This window comes from Zootoca vivipara, chromosome 14, assembly GCF_965207765.1.
Source record: "Zootoca vivipara chromosome 14, rZooViv2.hap1.1, whole genome shotgun sequence".
NCBI classification, from domain to species: domain Eukaryota; kingdom Metazoa; phylum Chordata; class Lepidosauria; order Squamata; family Lacertidae; genus Zootoca; species Zootoca vivipara.
The window spans coordinates 37,695,652-37,714,524 of NC_142597.1; the positions used below are offsets into that span (position 1 = coordinate 37,695,652).

The window sequence follows — 18,873 nt, forward strand, 5'->3', positions numbered from 1 at the left end:
CCTGTGGGTGGGTGACCACAGTTGTACCTGTTTCCTAATGAAATGGGTTCCTCGCTTGGAACACAATTTGCCATGCTTTTCTCTTAAGAACTCACTGATATATCTTGCATTTATTAAAAAAAACCAGCTTGTTGTTGGCATCTGTCTGTCTCGAGAGACAATGGAGTGCGCCTCCAGGGGTGAAGTCAAACTGCTGCGTTAGCAGCACTGAAGTGACCTCCCTGGCGCGCAAGCCTGGGCAGTGTGCATGGAGGTCCTGGGTTGCTCAGACGAAGAGAGTTCCCTCTTGGCCTCACTTATGGGGTCCAAAAAAAGCAGAGCAAAGCGTTTGGCACAAACTTGGCTGCAGGAGTTGCTGAAAGGAGGCCTTCAAGGCGCCATTAAACCATCTTGGGGACTCTTCTCCAGATTTGTGTAGGGTTTTTTCCTCCTTTGCCTTTTCTTCTCCCGAAGATTTCCTGCAAGTCAACGGAGATTCTCCTGGATGGTCTACCTTTCCAGGTGGACAAGCCCCATCTTACTTCCTTCTACAGCACATGCAGAAACCGCCTTCTTGGCCGTTGGACCCACAATTGGTCTCCTCCGGAGCATGTCTTCACTTGCACAGGGTTTGAGACCCATCAGCTACCCTTATTAACCAATAGTCATAATAGCGGGGTGGGGTGGGGGCAATATCTGAGATTTAGTATGCCGTGCTAAAGTCTGGTTTTCAATCCACATCTCGTGGGTGGGCAGGGGAAGAGCGACAGCTAGGGACAGAGCAACAGTGGCCGTGTCTTGGAGACAGTTCCGTGGATAAGCCTAGGTGAGCTGTGGGGAACCTCCACGTGTTCCTGGACTACAATTCCCATCATCCCTGGCCATGCTGGACAGTCAAAGGTTGCCTGCACCTGGGCCATGTATTGTGCATCCTCCGTGGTTGGGCGGTGTGCTTCTGGAAACCAGAAAGGGGCATCGTTGAGTCCCTGCCCTGTTTTTGTGGATTACCCAAAGCAGCAAAAAACGTTATAGTTAATTGTTGCATCTTGCCTTCACTTATCCTGCCTCACAGTTGTGAAGAACATTCTTCCGTTAGTGAATGGTCTGTGTCGCCATTAAGAAAAAGAGTTCGGAATAGGCCACTATATATATGTGTGTGTGGACTGTCCCTGGATCACGTGGCGTTTCTTCTTTATGTTCTTAAACTTCTTAACCCAGCTCAAGGTTGCCGTATGAGCTAGCTAGATGTTTAACTGAGAATCAGTCACAGGCCAATAAAACTTTTGAGAGCCATCTCGCCCCAAAATGGCAACTAGACGTTCCTTTTTTTGGCGACTGCAACCTTGGTTTAAAGAGCCATTTGGCGCCTAGCTTACGTAGCTGAGTTTCTAACGCTGCTAGCTGGCCGCTGCATGTGGCAGGCAAGATTCTGGGTTAGAAGAGGCCCTTAAATCTTTGGACTGGCTCCAGGTTTGGTGGGAGGGAGCTAGGCAAAGTGTTCTCTGGCTGGCCCCACTCCTCTGAGTGGCTCCTGAAACAGCGCGAGACGGCTGTGTCTAGGTCCCCCTTTGGTTTCCCGCAATGCCCTTGAGCAACACTTAACATCAGGAGCATTGTGGGAAATCAAAACGCGGACTAGATCTGGCTGCTAAGCACTGCTTGACGTCCTGGACCAGGAAAATAATTAAGGTGGGGCAGAACAGAAGAAAAGGCACCTTATGGTCCCTAGCAGGGTGTTGGGGCCTGAGCAACTGGCAGGATAGGAGATGGGTGTTCTCCAATCTGACGTACAATAATTCCATAGAGTCCTAGAATTGTAGAGTTGGAAGCGGCCACAAGGGTCCTCTAGTCCAACTCCTGCAATGCAGGAATCTTTCACCCAATGTGGGACTCGATCCCACGACCCTGAGATTTAAGAGTCTCTCACACTGCCGACTGAGCCAGTTACTACTTAAGTGCAGTTATATTTCTGGGCCTTTTTGTGTCTGGCTTAGCATGATTAAACCACCTTCTGAATCTATTTCAGTTCTCTTGACCGTTATTGCTTATATGGCCGAAGCAGTGACACCTGTCCGCAAGAGGGAGGACCCGCTTGTTGCCCTCCCAAGCCTGCTTGGCTAGGCTCAAGGTGCTGGTTTCGGCGTATAAAGTCCCCTAGAGCTTGGGATCCGGATACCTGAAATATGGTCTCACCTGCTGTTTTATCCTGTTGATCCCTGTGCTTTGCAGACGGGGGGGGGGCCTCTGGCATATACCATCTTAATCAGGTGCATTCCACACAATATTGCAATCGGGTCTTCAGTGTCCTGGCACCTGCCCTCTGGAATGCACTTCCATTAAATATTAAACCCTACACCCTCTCGGCTGTCTTTTCACCCGCTGAAAACAAGCCTGTTGCATGGAGATCTTTGCCTCTGTACTGGGATTGTTTTTATGGTGTGTGTGTGTGTTTTGTTTTTTTAAGGAGGCTCCATGTGTCTCTGTCCATGGTTCCTCTCTCTCTCTCTCTCTCTCTCTCTCACACACACACACACACTTGGGCGATTTCTACTTTGCAAGCTCCTTGGGGCAGGGAGCCGATAATTTGGCTTCAGTGCAAAGTGGCCTGCACGTCGATGGGACGGAACGCCAGCACCTTACCTGTGTTGACAGCTCTGTGTTGGCTTTTCTGAAATCTGGATTGGTTTTTCCCTGTGACGTGGGGTTAGGGGCGGTTCAAGGTCTCTTGCTTTGTGCAGGTGCGATTAAATCTTCAAGCGATGCCTTTAGTCCTGCTCACCATGTGAAATCCCTTGCCAAAAGACTTGGGGGAATTCCCCCCCCCCTTTTTAGTTTTCTTCCCTTGCCTTCCTGTTGCTTGCCATGGGTGGCAGGCCTCTCCAATGCAAAGGGGAGGGGGCACACCTTTTGCAACCACAGCAGAGGATCAAATGTCTGTGTCTTGTGTGTGTGTGTCATATCTGATGGGAGGTAGCCTGAAACGTATTGTCTCAGCAGTGAGTCACTCCAGGAAAGGTGGATGAGAAGGAAATCGAAATTCAACCACAACAGCAAAAAGTAAGAAGCCTTAGAGCTGCAGGATAGATTCTTCTTTTTCCACGTACCTTGTGTTGTTGTCGTTGTTGTTGCTGCATCATCATCCTTTAGAATCCAGCCTTTCCTCCCAGGAGATCGAGCTGGTAGTCATTGTTCTCCTTTCCTCATTTTATCTTCACAACAGTCCTGTGAGGTAGGCTAGTAGGCTGAGAGACAGCGGCTGGCCCAAGTTCACCCCATGAGAGGTAACATTGGGATAAACTATTGTTAGAGACATTCCACCTGGAGCCTGCAAGAAAATGTTGCAATGTGGAGTGCATGCCAGTTCAGGGTGGCACTCGGCCGACCATGCCCTCTTTCAAGAACTCCATTCCGTTACTTAATCCCTTAAGTGTTCCCATTATCTCTTCATCCCCATAAACACACACACTGATTGTTGAGCATGCTCAGTCCTCATTAGGCTGTTTTCGGGTGTTTTCCCTCAAGGGTCAATTTATTTTTCTTTTTTAGTCCTCCTGCATATCTTGCCATTTCTCTGAGTCTGCCAGTACCTCTCTCTTATGCAGAGGAAGGATGGTGGAGTTGTGGATGGTGCTGTTTGAGTTACACAAGGCCTGGGAGAAGTGAGACGGCAGTATTCAGGTGGGATCTGTAACAAATTCTTGCAGCGTGTGAGTGAAGTGCTTCCTAAAGCTTTTTTGCAAACCTTGGAGGACTCCTAAGTCCGCCATCTTGGAATTATTATTATTATTATTGTTACATGATCCCCTTGGGGTGCAAGCCTGGCTGGTGTGTATGGAGGTCCTGGGCTGCCCAGACGACAAGACCCCCCTCTCGTCCTGGCTGATGTGGTCCAAAGGAAAGCAGAGCAATACGTTTGGCACTAGCTTGGCTGCAGGAGTTGCCGGAAAGAGGTGCCATCCAACTGCCTTAGGGACTCCACTTTGGCTTTCCATAGCGTTTACTCCTTAGCCTTTTCTTCTCCTGAAGATTTCCCGCAAGGCACAATGGAGGTTTTAAGGTTTTCCATCTCCTCGATGGGGTACTTAGAATCTAGGTAGAAGCACCCGTCTTCGCACGCAGGGGAAGTCCATAACTCACCGAGGGTTTGAGACCCATCGGCTACCTTCACCTGGCTTAGTCTAAGCCGTTCCCCCGTGTGGCCGCTGTCACATGCTGACATCTTTTAGGAGCCACAGGTGAGAGCTGAGTGCAGGGTGGGGGGACCAAAGGCAGACAAAGTACCCCAGAAGGAGCACGACACGTCCCCTGTTAGAGGCACTGCCCCTCCCTTAACACCCCATACACCCCCAGCTTCCCTACAATTAAAAGTGTTTGCTACTCGTGTCCCAGTTACCTGAATTCGTCTATATAAATGTTGTCTTCATTGCATCATCAACTTAGGGAATTTTCTGCCACAGTCACGGCTATTGACTTAAATGGCACTAGGTTAAGGGGCTGGGCAGATTCGTGGAAGAGGATGGCTGGAGGCGAAAGACTCAGCTCCTTTGGCTGAGGCCATCAAGTGATAATGTAGGCTCTTCTGCAGTTATCACAATGACTCCCTTGGGAAACAATGGTTTAAATAAGGTCTCTACTGTTGTTGGATCTGTAGAATGGGCTCTTTCCCTTTGGTAACTACTTCCTTGACTTGCCTCCTAGGGTGGTTCTGAGGCTACACCGGCCTACCTTTCAAGGAAGTTGGGAAAGAATACAACAACCTTTCATTGGCAAGGATTACAGGGAAGCAAGTCACCTACTTGGGAAAACTAGTCACACCTGAGGTCACCTTTGTGTGTGCTTTTCTGTTTTCCTTTTTGATGGTTGGAGGCCAATGTCCCAACTACGCTTCTGGGTGTTTCAAAGCTTCTCCCTTGAAATCTGTTTCAAAGCAGAGATTGTTCCTCAGTTCTGGGGCCCCCGCCTACCGTAGCTGAGGCAAAACCCAGACAAACTGGCTGGCAGAGCTGGGGGCCGCACGGGGGCCGCTCGATCAGTGGGAAACGAAGCGGGGGGGGGGACGGTGGCGCGAATGGTTTTGCTGTCAGTCTTCCATCTCCCCAAGCTGTAAAGTGATGGTTATCTATGTTGCACTTCCCTGATTCAAGGATGAACCTGTGCTCCGAGGTTCCAGAGCAGTGTTTGAAATTAGCCAGGCGCCAGGCGCCATTTTGCACCTGGCATCCAACCACTTGCAACCAAGTGGAGATGTCTGGGTGGCAGGATGGCACCTGACATCTCCACCATCTGGGGATCATTGGATCTGGACACTGTTTTCACACACTAGTACCCCGTCCTGTAGAATTCTATCAGTTATATTTTATCTGCACATTCGGAATGAATTTCCGGAACCAAATTGCTATCTCTGTGCAGCCTGAGCAGGAGCAGTCACCCTGCTCAGAATATAGATGACAGGTAGTTTTAGACATCTGGAAGGGACTCCTGGCTTAGCCCTTCAGTGATACCAAGGGGGTGCCTCACGACAGTGTTTTATAGCCTCCCCTGGGATTCATCATATTGTGGATAAGCGATACTGACCAGCGTACCCATTTGCCAGATTGGGATGACTGATGCTCAAGGCTATGAAACCTGCAGCTGAAGAGGTGCTGAAACCAGCTCCGTATCCCAAGCACTAGCCTCTGGGTCTTGCTTTTCTAATTTTAAGAGCATGTGGCGTGCATCTGTATACTGGAGTTTTTATTTATTTTTCTAGCCCAGCAATTGGATTAGATAACCTGAGTTTCTAGCACTGCCTTGGCCTTGTATGTTCTGACCAGGTGAGAGGGGGATCCTGTCTTTTACAGGTGTGCGTTTCTTCCCTCGCTTCCACATGTGCTAAGGCAGCCTGGCTGCATTGCAGAGCTCCCATGCTCCGTTCTGTCGAGGGGACCCCATGGCTTCTTCCCCATAAGTGGCGCCATTGCCCGTAGGTTGACCTGTGGTAGCCACCTGTTGAGCTGGCCATGGCATGCGACTTTGTGACGTCTGGCGTAACTCTTTGGGTATGTTTATGTAACAGGAAGTGGGAAGAAAGTTTTGGAATAGGAGCTGACTCAGTGGGTACAAGCCTCCATCTAGGTCAGGTGACGCCTACCTGAACTCCCCACCCAGCTGGGCAGGTGTGAGTCACCCCTGCGGCTAAGATAGATCCCTAGAGCAGGCATCCCCAAACTTCGGCCCTCCAGATGTTTTGGACTACAATTCCCATCTTCCCCAACCACTGGTCCTGTTAGCTAGGGATCATGGGAGTTGTAGGCCAGAAACATCTGGAGGGCTGCAGTTTGGGGGTGCCTGCCCTGGAGCCACAGGTAGAAGACATATCGCAGTGGTCATGCTCCAAAAACTTCCCTTCCTGTCTGTGGCTCCTCCGTTTCCTCGAGGAAGGGAACCCTCCACCGTGACCTGAGCTGCGTACAGATCATACTTTTAAAGCACCCCCTCAAAAAAAAAATATAATAATCACGGGAATTATAGTTTCTTAAGGGTGCTGCGGTAAACTACAATTCCCACAATTCTTTTTTTGCCCGATGGACGGTGTGCTTTAAATATATGGTATTCATACAGCCCTTGTTTCATTCTTGGCCAGGTTAAAATTGTCACTCCCTACCACTATGAAGTGTTAGAAACTCAGATATATAAGCTAATCGCCAAATGGCAGTTTAAACTCAGGTTATGGTCACCACAACAGAATGTCAAGGCGCCATTCCCGCCCCCCTGTGAGATTTATTGTTGTTATTCTTCATTTAATTTCTATACCACTTTATATTTTAAAGGAAAAAAATACCAAAGTGCTTTGCAACACTTTAAAACGTCAAAATAATCCAGGATAAAACAAATCCAAGCTTCAAGGGAAGCAAAGTGGCATTTTGCTTTCCCCCATATTTATTCGCCTACTTAATTTATAGAGCTGCCCCATAGCAGAAGTACTCTAGGAAGCAAGTGGGGTGTAGGGGTTAGAGCAGGCATCCCCAAACTTTGGCCCTCCAGATGTTTTGGACTACAATTCCCATCATCCCTGACCACTGGTCCTCTTAGCTGGGGATCATGGGAGTTGTAGGCCAAAACATCTGGAGGGCCGCAGTTTGGGAATGCCTGGGCTAGAGTGTCAGACTAGGACCTGGGAGATCAGGGTTCGAATCCCCACTCCGCCCTGAAGCTTGGAGTCAGTCCCAGCCTCTTAACCTACCTCATAGGGTCGTTGTAGGGATTAACTGAGGAAGCATGGGGCTCAAGATTTCTGGGAATTTTGTCTAGCTTCGAAGAACCCTTCCACCAGTGCCACCTGCTACCCTGAGAGTTGACACTCCTAGTCCTTAAGGTGACAGAGGAAGGTCTTCTGTTGGAGCAGGATTCGCATCTGTATGTGTGGGAAGGGGATGGTGCCTTGACATTCTGTTGTGGTGACCGTAACCTCAGTTTAAAGGTCGGGGCTCCTTGGATCCATTGAGCCAAAATGCACCCGGGGCTTGCGTAACGCCCCTGAGCAAAGCGTGCAACACTGCAGAATCGGAGCTTTGGGTCAGTTTTGCTGCGTTCTTCCCGACTCGCCTGATGCAGTTGCGTTATCCTGCAAACAGCGTGGCGACTTGAGAGTTCGGCTGCTGGAATCCGCACCCCCCCTTTCTCCCTCCCCGCCCCAGAAGCTGGCATCCTGTACTGCAGATACTGCATGCGACTACATCATGAGGTCTTTGGGCCGTTCCCGGTGGTGGTGACGTGGTGCGTCATGGGCGAGGGAAGTTCTCTGCCGCTTGGCTGCCACCCAGCTGACCTGCCGTGTTGTCTTCTAAAGTGCACAGCAGGCAGACACGTGCTTGGGGGCTGGTTCCCCCCCCCTTCCCGGTGTTTTCGAGGGAGAGGGAGCTTTTTCCGCAGCCTCTTGCGGTTGAGTAATTCTCTCGGCTCACCTGCTCCAGAACTCTGGCCTGTTTTCTCCTAGGTGGTGTGTGTGTGGTTTTTTTTTTTTTGGTTTTTTTTAGCTGCTGCGTAAATATTTCTGGGGCCAGCGAAGGGAGACGATTGCTGTGCTCTGTGCAAAGGCATTGAGAAACTTGAGCTTGGGGTGGGGGGAGTTTACTGTCCCCCCCCCCGCCCAATAAGCCTCTCTCTCTGGCTTCCTGGAGGCATCTTGCTTGGAATTGGGGTTGATCCTGCAGTGCTTGGTTCTTGTCCGCCATAATATTGTGACTTATCCCCCAGCAAAAAGAATTGGCTGCAGAAGGAAGGGCAGGGTGGTTGCATGGGTCTGGCCCAGGGGTCAGCAAACTTTTTCAGCAGGGGGCCGGTCCACTGTCCCTCAGACCTTGGACTATATTTTGGAAGAAAAAAAATGAACGAATTTCTGTACCCCACAGATAACCCAGAAATGCATTTTAAATAAAAGGGACACATTCTACTCATGTAAAAACATGCTGATTTCTGGACCGTCCGCGGGCCGGATTTAGAAGGCTATTGGGCCGCATCCTGCCCCCGGGCCTTAGTTTGGGGACCCCTGGTCTAGCCATTTCAAACGTTTGTGCCATCTGCACTTTGCTTTTGAAGTGGCTTCATATCATGGCTCCCCCCCCCAAAAAAATATTGGGAACTGTAGTTTATTAAGGGTGTTAGGAAGAGAGGAGTTAGGAAGACACCCTTTTCCCCTCACAGAGCTACAATTCCCCAAGTGGTTTTTAACAGCCCCTCTGCCAAGGGATCTCTGGGAATTATAGCTTTCTTGGGGGATTAGCTGGGTCCCCTAACAAGTCTCGACACCCTTTAGAAACTACAGTTCCCAGGCTTCTTTGTTAACCGCTTAAAAACTGGTATAATACTGCTTCCAATGTATAATGCAGCTGGGGCCTGAGACTCTTAAATCAGAGGGCTTTTGGGGACACCCGATAACCCCCCGCCCTTGTCTCCTGTCTGCCTTTGGTGCGTATTTCTTAACTGCTGTTTGTGTTTTTATGCTTTAGCTGTTAAGTATTTAATTGTACTGTTTTATATTGTTTAAAGCTGCCTCGTGGGTGTGCAGAGATGGGAAAGGGGGTTATAAATCTCTTCAAATGCATGGTTTTATTTGGCAAGGCGAGCACTAGGCTTAGGCGATATATTGATATATCGGCAGGGGACTCGCACCTGAGGCGCTGGGGTAAAAGCTGAGAGCTGTGGCAGTTTCCCCGGCATCTTGCTGGGTGGGGCCAACACAGCTTTTTTCAACACCCGCGGTATATCGCCAACCGTTGATGTTGAAAACCCGACATTGCCCAGCCCTAGCGAGGACACCCAAATCTCATTTATCGAGTTCAAACAGTGCATTGTCGAAACACATGGCAGGCCAATGGAGGCCGCCGAGAAAGCTGCCAGGCTGAACTGGATTCCGCGGCAGCAAGGGGAACTGGTTTCACTGGTCTGTTTTCCCTGTCAGGAGAACGAAAAAGAAAGAAACGAAATGGCTGTGAGGCAGAGCCTGGCCGACTTCCATCAGGCTTCGGGTCTAAAGGAGTCGCAATGAATACCTCCGAGCTTATGCAGAGTGTTCTGGCTGCTCTAGGATAATTGAGTCAGACTATTGGTCCTTCTAGCTCAGTATTGTCTGCACTGACCGGCAGCAGCTCCCCAGGGTTTCAGGCAAGGGTTAGAGAAAAGGGGAATGATTTCTCTTCTCAGAGGCACCCACAAGATGGGGCAGGGGGAAGCCAGGGAGATGTGGGGAGTATCGTTCCGGTACTTCCGGTTTTGGCGCAGAGCGCAACCCGAAAAGTCGCAGCCTGAAGTGGCTGTAACCTGAGGTATGACTGTATTGTTGTTGTTGTTTAGTCGTTTAGTCGTGTCCGACTCTTCGTGACCCCATGGACCATAGCACGCCAGGCACTCCTGTCTTGCACTGCCTCCCGCAGTTTGGTCAAACTCATGTTCGTAGCTTCGAGAACACTGTCCAACCATCTTGTCCTCTGACGTCCCCTTCTCCTAGTGCCCTCAATCTTCCCCAACATCAGGGTCTTTTCCAAGGATTCTTCTCTTCTCATGAAGTGGCCAAAGTATTGGAGCCTCCAGCTTCACGATCTGTCCTTCCAGTGAGCTATGACTGTATAAGACTGGGTTATTTTCTTGAAAAATTAATCTTAAAAATAGGGGTCGTCTTATACATGGATACAATTTTCCCCCGTTTTCTCAATTTGGAGTCCCAGAAAAGAGGGGGCATCTTATACACGGAAAAATACAGTATGTTATAACACGGAGACCCTTGCTCTGCAGGAACAAATGTCTGTCAATAATGACTGTGGTTTTTTTTCTCCCCCCCCCTTTCCCTTCCCGAACAGAGGAGAACGAGAAGCACGAAAAGCTACGCTTGGAGCGCGAACAGGAGCAGAAGAAGGCCAGCGTGCCTAGGGTTAACCATGTCGCTCGCCCCGAGGAGCCCCGCCTCGAAATGGCGGCCGTGCCCTTGTCTCCGCCGGCCCCGCCTCCGCCCCCTCCCCCGCCGCTGGCGGCCCCCATCTCCGTCATCCCCATCCCCGTGGTCACAAGCCCCGCCCCTCCGGCGGCGCACAACGCCTTGTCTCCGCCCCTCGTCCACCGCCACCAGCCGCTCGTGAGCGCTCCCGGCCTGGGCAAGGAGCCCCCCCTGGTGGCCCCCGTCATCCAGAAGACCGGCCCCTCGCTTCTTCCGGACATCAAGGCCCCCACGCCCCCTTCTGGGAGCCCGAAGCAGCAGCAGCTGCCTCACTATGCCACGCCGGTGCTGGCTATCTCACAGCACCACATGGTCCAACAGCCGATCCAGCCTCAGCCTCCCCCTCTGCAGCCCCACCAGCCCCACCACCAGCCCCTCGGCGTCAAGCTGGCTCCCTCGTCGGAGGACGTCAAGCCCAACGAGCAGAAGAAAAGGCCCGGAGGGTGAGTGTGGGGTCACTGGGGGGCAGCTCTGGTGGAGTTGGAAAGGAACCATTTAGTCCAACACTCTGCAATTCCCGGGATCCTGCCTTGTTTTGTGTAGAACATTCCCACCCCACCCCCTAATAATAATAATAATAATAATAATAATAATAATAATAATAATAAACAACCACTGGGCCAAATCTGAAGTGGGGGGAATGAAGAGAAGCTTGGCTCAAAAAGGCTCTCATCTGTGCAGCTTGTCTCAAGTTGCATCTCAATGTCTTTCCAGCATCAGGCAAAGACTTAATAATAATAATAATAGTAATAATAGTAATAGTAATAATAATAATAATAATAATAATAATAATTCCCTGGTCCTTCTGAGGGCCGTTCTTCTGGTTTACATGCTGTGAGGTTTTTCTTTTGCTTTGTTAATAACTTAAATAAATAAAAAGGAACATTATTTGAGACGCTGTAGATCTGATGCAGGTGGGCATAGATGGCCAGTGAAGCAGGTGGACCAGTGGTTTGGCTTGACCAAAGGCAAGCGTTTGTGTGTGTGTGTGTGTGTGGTAGAGTGCATGCTTTGCATTCAGTTGCTCCCAGGTTCAAGTTTGCACATCTCCAGTGGAAATCCGGAACTGTGGGCCAGTTGCCAAGAAGCGACTACTAACTATGATGGCAGTGTTCTGCCTCTGCTGTTGGAGGAAATATACCTTCTGAATGCAGGAAACCGCAGGAAGGGAGAGTGCTGTTTTGCTCTGGCCCTGCATGGCGGCTTCCCCTAATTGGCCACCGTGTGAGAACAGGATGATGGGATACTTGGGCCATCAGCTTAATGTAACTAGGCTCCTCTTAGAGTACATTTTTGGGGAAATACCTCCAGTGGAACGCTTGAAAGAGCTGGATACACTTTTCTGTAGGCCAATGGGAAGAGGGACGGCTTGTTAAACTACTCTGGGAATTGTAGCTCTGTGAAGGGGTATAGGAGCCTCCTCGCGGCCCTCTGCCCCCTTAGCAAACTACATTTCCCAGGATTCCTTGGGGGAAAGCCATGCCTGTTTAAAGTGGCTTCCTTGTGCTTTATATGTACAGTGGTACCTTGGTTTGCGAACAGCCTAGTTTATGACCATTTTGGATTATGACCAATTCAAACCCGGAAGTGCGCACCCTGGTTTGTGAACTTTTTTTGGATTATGACCCTTTTTTATTATTACGAACAATTTATATATATATTTTTTTATTACGAACAGCTTTTTCGGAGGCCCCATTGGTGAAAGTGTGGCTTGGGTTACGACTTGTTTTGGTTTACGAACGGACCTCCGGGACGGATTATGGTCGTAAACCAAGGTACCACTGTATTCTGAGGGCAGATCCATTGAAACGGATGGATTTAAGTTAGTTGGGTCCCAGCAATTTCTTCTCTGAGGTGGAGGAATATTGGGTACAACCCCATATCTGTAAAATGGAAGAAGACCAAGCCATTCAATTGAAGACCTACAGCACGAGAGGATGCTGTTTGCCTCATTCATCTGAATGCAAACTGTTGCATTAGGGAACTTCTCTTCCTCTACACAACCCCCCAGTAAAAAAATGACCCAAGATTGTGCAGCGAGTGGGTCCTGTTGCTGCTTTTCTGTGCTGCAGACAAAGCCCAGCCCTTCGGGTTCAGCGTGGAGATTTGTTAAGCAGCATGTGTTTCCCTCGGCAGGTTGGCTGCAGACAGATGCCTTTGTTGCCACGACAACAGGGGATGTGGCAATCGGTGTGCCTGTGAAAACATGGGCTGTGAGACTGGGGGGTGTCTTCTGCTCCAAAGGACCCTGGGTTCAAGGATCAGAAGGAATAATTTGAGTGAAGCACATTAGCTTGCTACGCATAAGAACGTGTAAAATTGTTTTTTTGCGAGAGAGATGGTGTGTGGGTAATTAATAATAATAATAATAATAATAATAATAATAATAATTTTTATACCCCGCCCTTCCCAGTCAAGCTAACAACAAGAATATCAAAGCAAGCATAAAAGAAACAATTCAATTAAAATGCAGATTAAATACAATGTTAAAATTCAATTTTAAAATTAGGAATCTACAAGTGCAACCTCATTTAAATATCTGTAGGATGAAGCCTTAGGGGAGGGTAACATCGGGGTCAGACTGAGTCAGTCCGAAGGCCAAGCGGAACAGCTCCGTCTTGCGGGCCCTACGAAAAGATGACAACTCCCGCTGGGCCCTAGTCTCCTGAGAGAGAACGTTCCACCAGGTCGGGGCTAGTACTGAGAAGGCCCTGGCCCTGGTCGAGGCCAGTCTAACCACCTTGTGACTCGGGATCTCCAGTATATTATTATTTGTGGACCTTAATGTCCTCTGCGGGGCATACCGGGAGGGGCGGTCCCATAGGTACGAAGGTCCTAAGCCTCATAAGGCTTTAAAGGTCAAAACCAGCACCTTAAACCTGACCCTGTACTCCACCGGGAGCCAGTGCAGCTGGTAAAGCACTGGATTAATGTGATCCCGCGGCGAGGACCCCGTAAGGAGTTTCTGGGTCAGTTTCAAGGGCAGCCCCGCGTAGAGCGAGTTACAATAATCAAGCCTAGAGGTGACCATCGCATGGATCACTGTGGCCAGATCAGGCTGAGAAAGGTAAGAGAGAGAGAGAGAGAGAGAGAGAGAGAGAGAGTTTATCCTTATTCCAAGGAATTCCTTCCATGTCTATGATCTCGTTTAGTTCTAGCCTCTAACAGCAAGTCAGCGTCCCTAAATTGAGCTGCAAAGCCTTTGCAACAGCTGGCTCTTGTTACCCACACACCCACCCCACCCCAGCCAAATCTCCGCTTGGAAACTTTTAGGTTTAAGTGCAGAGCTCTTCTGAAACCTGGTGCTGATGGCAACTTCTCATTTTCTTTTTTTCTTCTTCTTTTGGACTTTAGGGTTGGCACCAGGGAAGTCCATAATAAATTGGAGAAAAACAGGTATGTAGCTTTAAAAAAAGAAGAAGAATGCAAAATGATAACCGGTTTTGCACGTAACCAGTGGACTGTTTGGGTCGGCTGGAGGTTAGACCGGGGTGGGGGCATTCCAGCTGTTGTTTCAGGGGACACAGAGGTTTCCCAGGGAGGTCAGTTATGGTAGACGAGATTCTCTGGGTTGTTTTTTTTTAAAAGGGGGGGGGAATCAATTCAGACACTGTGCCAAACCACTGGTTTCACTAACCATAGTTCAGAACCCAAACAATGGTTTGTTTTTCCAGATGTGCAGCAGGCAAACCAGGGTACCAAAGGTGCCTGGTGCTGTTTTTGCTATCCCACCTGCTCAGCATTCCAGGTTGTAGCTGGTTTGTCAGTAGCGATGCTACACCAAACCATCATGAGCGCACAATATGATTTATTAACAGTGGCTTCTGCAATTCTAGTTTGCTGTATGATTTCCAGCCATGGTTTAATCATGTCATCTCCCAGGACAAACCACGGTTTGCAAACCCACCTTGAACCACGTTTTTTCTGGTGCTGGTTGCTGGCTTGCCAGTTATGGGGTGGGGGGGGGATGTGTTTCTGCAGAAACTGGAGGTGGGGGCAGGCAAAATTAAATAATGAAAGGTGGGAGCAGGCTAGCTTCTCGCCAAAAAAAAGAAAAAGAAAATAAAAGTGCCTCATATCTCAGGCTCTACAAATGCTCCTTTAAAAAACTATTAAAACTGGAGATTATGGTTTGTTCTCAGAGGGTGGGAAACTGCCTTTTCTCCCTCTGCGGATGCCCATTAAACATTGACTTCTCATGGTTTTCAAGGAGAAAGCACTTGCTAATGCACTTTTTTGGATATCTTACCTAGGTAATGGTATGGAGACAAAAGTAATTTGTGTGGGTGAGGGTATTTTGCAGTGCCATTTTTCTAGAAAAAGAGGTGCCAGAACTCAACCATGAACACCTTGTTCTCTTATAATGGTAATGGCGCCCACCTGAGAGGTGCTGGGACTGAGTTCTGGCTGGAAAAAAAAGGCCTGGTGTTTTATACCTGTTCTGGCACTGCACTTTCACTGCAACGCACTGCAGTTTCACTGCACCGTACTGCAGGCCACTGGGTAGACCTGCTGTCCAGAGCAGGTTCAAAAAACCTAGTTACTGTACACATGCTATCCCTTGGCCAGTCCCTCCCTGGAATTTGTTGGATTTCGGTTTCCAGCATCTGTCCGGTGGGTGCCAGGTTGGAAACGCCTGCCTTAGGCTTCCGCCAATGGGTTTCCTTGATCCGCTGTGACGGTGCACCCTCCTGCCTTGTTCCAAGTGTGCTGTGACCGAGGGGGTGACTTTGGGATTTGTTTCTGTAGACGTGCCCACTTGAAAGAATGCTTTGAAACCCTTAAGCGGAACATCCCCAACGTCGACGACAAGAAAACCTCAAACCTCAGCGTCCTAAGGAGTGCCTTGAGATATATCCAGGTAGGGGCCTGAAACAGATATGTGCATGTATGTGTGTTTATTTCTTTCATGCCTAGTCCTTTTTATATATGCCTTCCTGAACCTTCAGATTACCATTGTAGGATTCTTAAGGACGGGGTCTTCTAGGTGGTGGCACCCTGATTGTGCATGGTTTTCACCAGTGAGGCTCACATGGTGCCTTTGTTAGAATCTTTTGGGCATCAGGTGAAGAACTCCTTTTTCTCCCAGGCCTTTTAGGGCATTTCAGTTCTTGGAAATAATTTAATTCCTTCCTTCCTCCTCTCCCCCCACCCCAAGTCTCTGTGCTGGATTTTGTCCTGAAATTGCTGTTTTCGTTCATCTTATGCTGCTTTGTGATAGTTTGGTGCTGGTTTATGTGCTGGTGCATAGCTTTTTGATCTGGTTATTTTCCTTAGTTACTGTACACTTGTATTACCGTTGGTGTGCCAGTCTGGGGGGGGGGTTGCTTGTCCCTCCTCTTACATGTGGGGAACAAATCACGATTCCTGATTTGGACACAATGCTAAGCCAAAGTCTGTGATTTATGTCCACCCCACCCCACCCCACTCAGTAACGGAGAAGCAAAACAGCCCAGATTGGCATGTTTGCAGCAACCCATTAACTGTGGTTTACCGTAATGTGCAAACTGAGTCTCTGAGATGCCTCTTAACTATGGTTTATTCATTTAGGCACTGCTAAACAGTAGACACGGGTGGCTCTGTGGGTTAAACCACAGAGCCTAGGGCTTGGCAATCAGAAGCTCGGCAGTTCGAATCCCCGCTACGGGGTGAGCTCCCGTTGCTCGCTCCCTGCTCCTGCCAACCTAGCAGTTCGAAAGCATGAAGTGCAAGTAGATAAATAGGTGCCACTCTGGCAGGAAGGTAAACGGCATTTCCGTGCACTACTCTGGTTCACCAGAAGCGGCTTTGTCATGCTGGCCACATGACCCAGAAGCTGTACGCCGGCTCCCTCGGCCAATAACGCGAGATGAGCACCGCAACCCCAGAGTCGTCCACGACTGGACCTAACGGTCAGGGGTCCCTTTACCTAAACAGTAGATGGTACAAACCATTGGTTTGCAAACCCTGCTTCAAACCATTGCTCCTGATCTTTGTTTGCAAGCAGATTGCAGACCGTCACTTTAGAAAGATGGTTTACGCTTCCTTCACCATCATCTGGGGGCAATGCCTGAATTCTTCCACGTCTATGCACATCCAGACATGCATGTTTTTGTTAACGTTGCCAGGATGCCGTTCTGCTTTCTGATACATTGAGTTGGATTTAACCACGGACAAACCCGCCGAGACATTCCGTTTGATGCAAAACTGGAGGTGAATCCTCCTAAAAGTTTGGGGTGTTGTTGTTGTTGTTGTTTTACGGGGGGCAGTGTGTTTGTAGAGGGTAGGTGGCCGGTGGCTGAGTCTTATGCTGTGGTCTAGCTGATGAAGTCCTACGGAAACGAGTCAGAGGGCAGACAAGGGTCCCAGCTCATCATGCTTGATGGAAAAAGCCGAGCATTGGGATTGCACTGTAGTAGGCAGCACTGTTGGTGTCTGGGAACATGCCCATTTCATTCTTGGAGTAGGATATGCAGTGCTCATCTACTGCAGCGGTTTGTTGCAGCTTCTGCATGATCCTGGAAACTGCCGTCCGTGCCACCTGTCCAGGGAGAGCTGCTAGAGGTGACTGCAGGACCAGCAAGGTGTTGGCCCCCTCTCTGGCCAGCTTCGCGCTGTTGACAGCATCTTCCTGTTTCTTGGGGGGTGGGCGGCTTCCTGTCTGCTTTGGTTTGGACGCTCCCATTTTCTAACAGGGAGCTGACATGAGAACCTTCCTTCAAAAACTGGGGGTTCTTACCATGCGGTTGCATTTGCAGAGGGTAAGACTGTTTTATTCCACTATCTGGGGCAGTAATACTTCTGGATTCTAGTTGCTAGAAACTCACAGGTGAGGAGAGTGCTCTGGCCTTGCTTGCAGGATTTCTCTAGGCATTCGGTTGGCTGCTCTCAGAACTGGATGGGCCATTGGCCTCATCCGGCAGCTCTCTTCTTATGTTCTTATGTAGTTGTTGTTTAGTCGTGTCCGACTCTTCGTGACCCCATGGACCAGAGCATGCCAGACACTCCTGTCTTCCACTGCCTCCCGCAGTTTGGTCAGACTCATGTTGGTGGCTTTGAGAACACTGTCCAACCATCTCGTCCTCTGTCGTCCCCTTCTCCTTGTGCCCTCCATCTTTCCCAGCATCAGGGTCTTTTCCAGGGAGTCTTCTCTTCTCATGAGGTGGCCAAAGTATTGGAGCCTCAGCTTCAGGATCTGCCCTTCCAGTGAGCACTCAGGGCTGATTTCCTTCAGAATGGATAGGTTTGATCTTCTTGCAGTCCATGGGACTCTCAAGAGTCTCCTTCAGCATCATAATTCAAAAGCATCAATTCTTCGGCGATCAGCCTTCTTTATGGTCCAGCTCTCACTTTTGTACATACTTATGTAGTAGCAAGCGGAGAAACATCTGTGGTTGGCAAGCATGCATTCTGCACTGAAGTGTTGGTGTGGGAGTGGACATCCTAGCAGGAAGACATGGGAATGCCATCTCTTCCATTGAGCATTCACCTGGCCCAGCGTGGCAGCAAACATTTGTGAACGCCCAGGTGTTGTTCACAAATCCTATCCATCCCAGCCAGTGTGGCTGATGGCCGAGGGTTATTGGTCATTACTATCTTTTGAGTCTTTATAGACTTTACCTTTATCGCCTTTAAGACTTGGGATAAATGCCTTATCCTGCTTTTGTTTTAAATGATCGGACAAAAAAATTAACTGGTCTTTCACCACTCTCCAAGTATTTCTGTCTTACACAGGTGAGCATAAATTCTTATTTGCTGGGACAGTATATTATTTAGTTCAAATATCCTTTTTGTATTTCCTTATCTGTCATGGTGGTTGGATTCCTGACCGTTCGAGCCCAGAGGTCTTTAAGCTCTTCTTTCAACAGTTTCCCCCCCCCCCCCTTATATTCTTTATTTTTATACGACGGGTATGCAGTTATTTGACCCCAGAGGACAGGATCACACTTCAAAATGACCTTAACAGATTAGACAACTGGGCCAAAGCAAACAAGATGAATTTTAACAAGGAGAAATGTAAAGTACTACACTTGGGCAAAAACAATGAAAGGTCCGAATACAGGATGGGAGACATCTGGCTTGAGAGCAGTACATGTGAAAAGGATCTAGGAGTCCTGGTAGACCACAAACTTGACATGAGTCAGCAGTGTGATGCAGCAGCTTTAAAAGCCAATGCAATTCTGGGCTGCATCAATAGGAGTATAGCATCTAGATCAAGGGAAGTAATAGTACCACTGTATTCTGCTCTGGTCGGACCTCACCTGGGGTAATGTGTCCAGTTATGGGCACCACAGTTCAAGAAGGATACTGACAAGCTGGAAAGTGTCCAGAAGAGGGCAACGAAAATGGTCAAAGGCCTGGAAACGATGCCTTATGAGGAACGGCTTAGGGAGCTGGGTATGTTTAGCCTGGAGAAGAGAAGGTTAAGGGGTGATATGATAGCCATG

The 18,873-nt window shown here is 49.0% G+C and overlaps 1 protein-coding gene across 1 annotated transcript in view; it reads left to right on the forward strand.

The window, feature by feature from the left end:
* The window catches only part of MNT (MAX network transcriptional repressor), a 56,875-nt gene that overhangs the window by 3,509 nt on the left and 34,493 nt on the right, over positions 1-18,873 (forward strand). Inside the window, exons 2-4 of the mRNA XM_035139355.3 lie at positions 10,314-10,890; positions 13,802-13,843; positions 15,197-15,308. Of these exons, the coding sequence (XP_034995246.1) occupies positions 10,314-10,890; positions 13,802-13,843; positions 15,197-15,308 (731 nt within the window). The remainder of the gene's footprint in view (positions 1-10,313; positions 10,891-13,801; positions 13,844-15,196; positions 15,309-18,873) is intronic.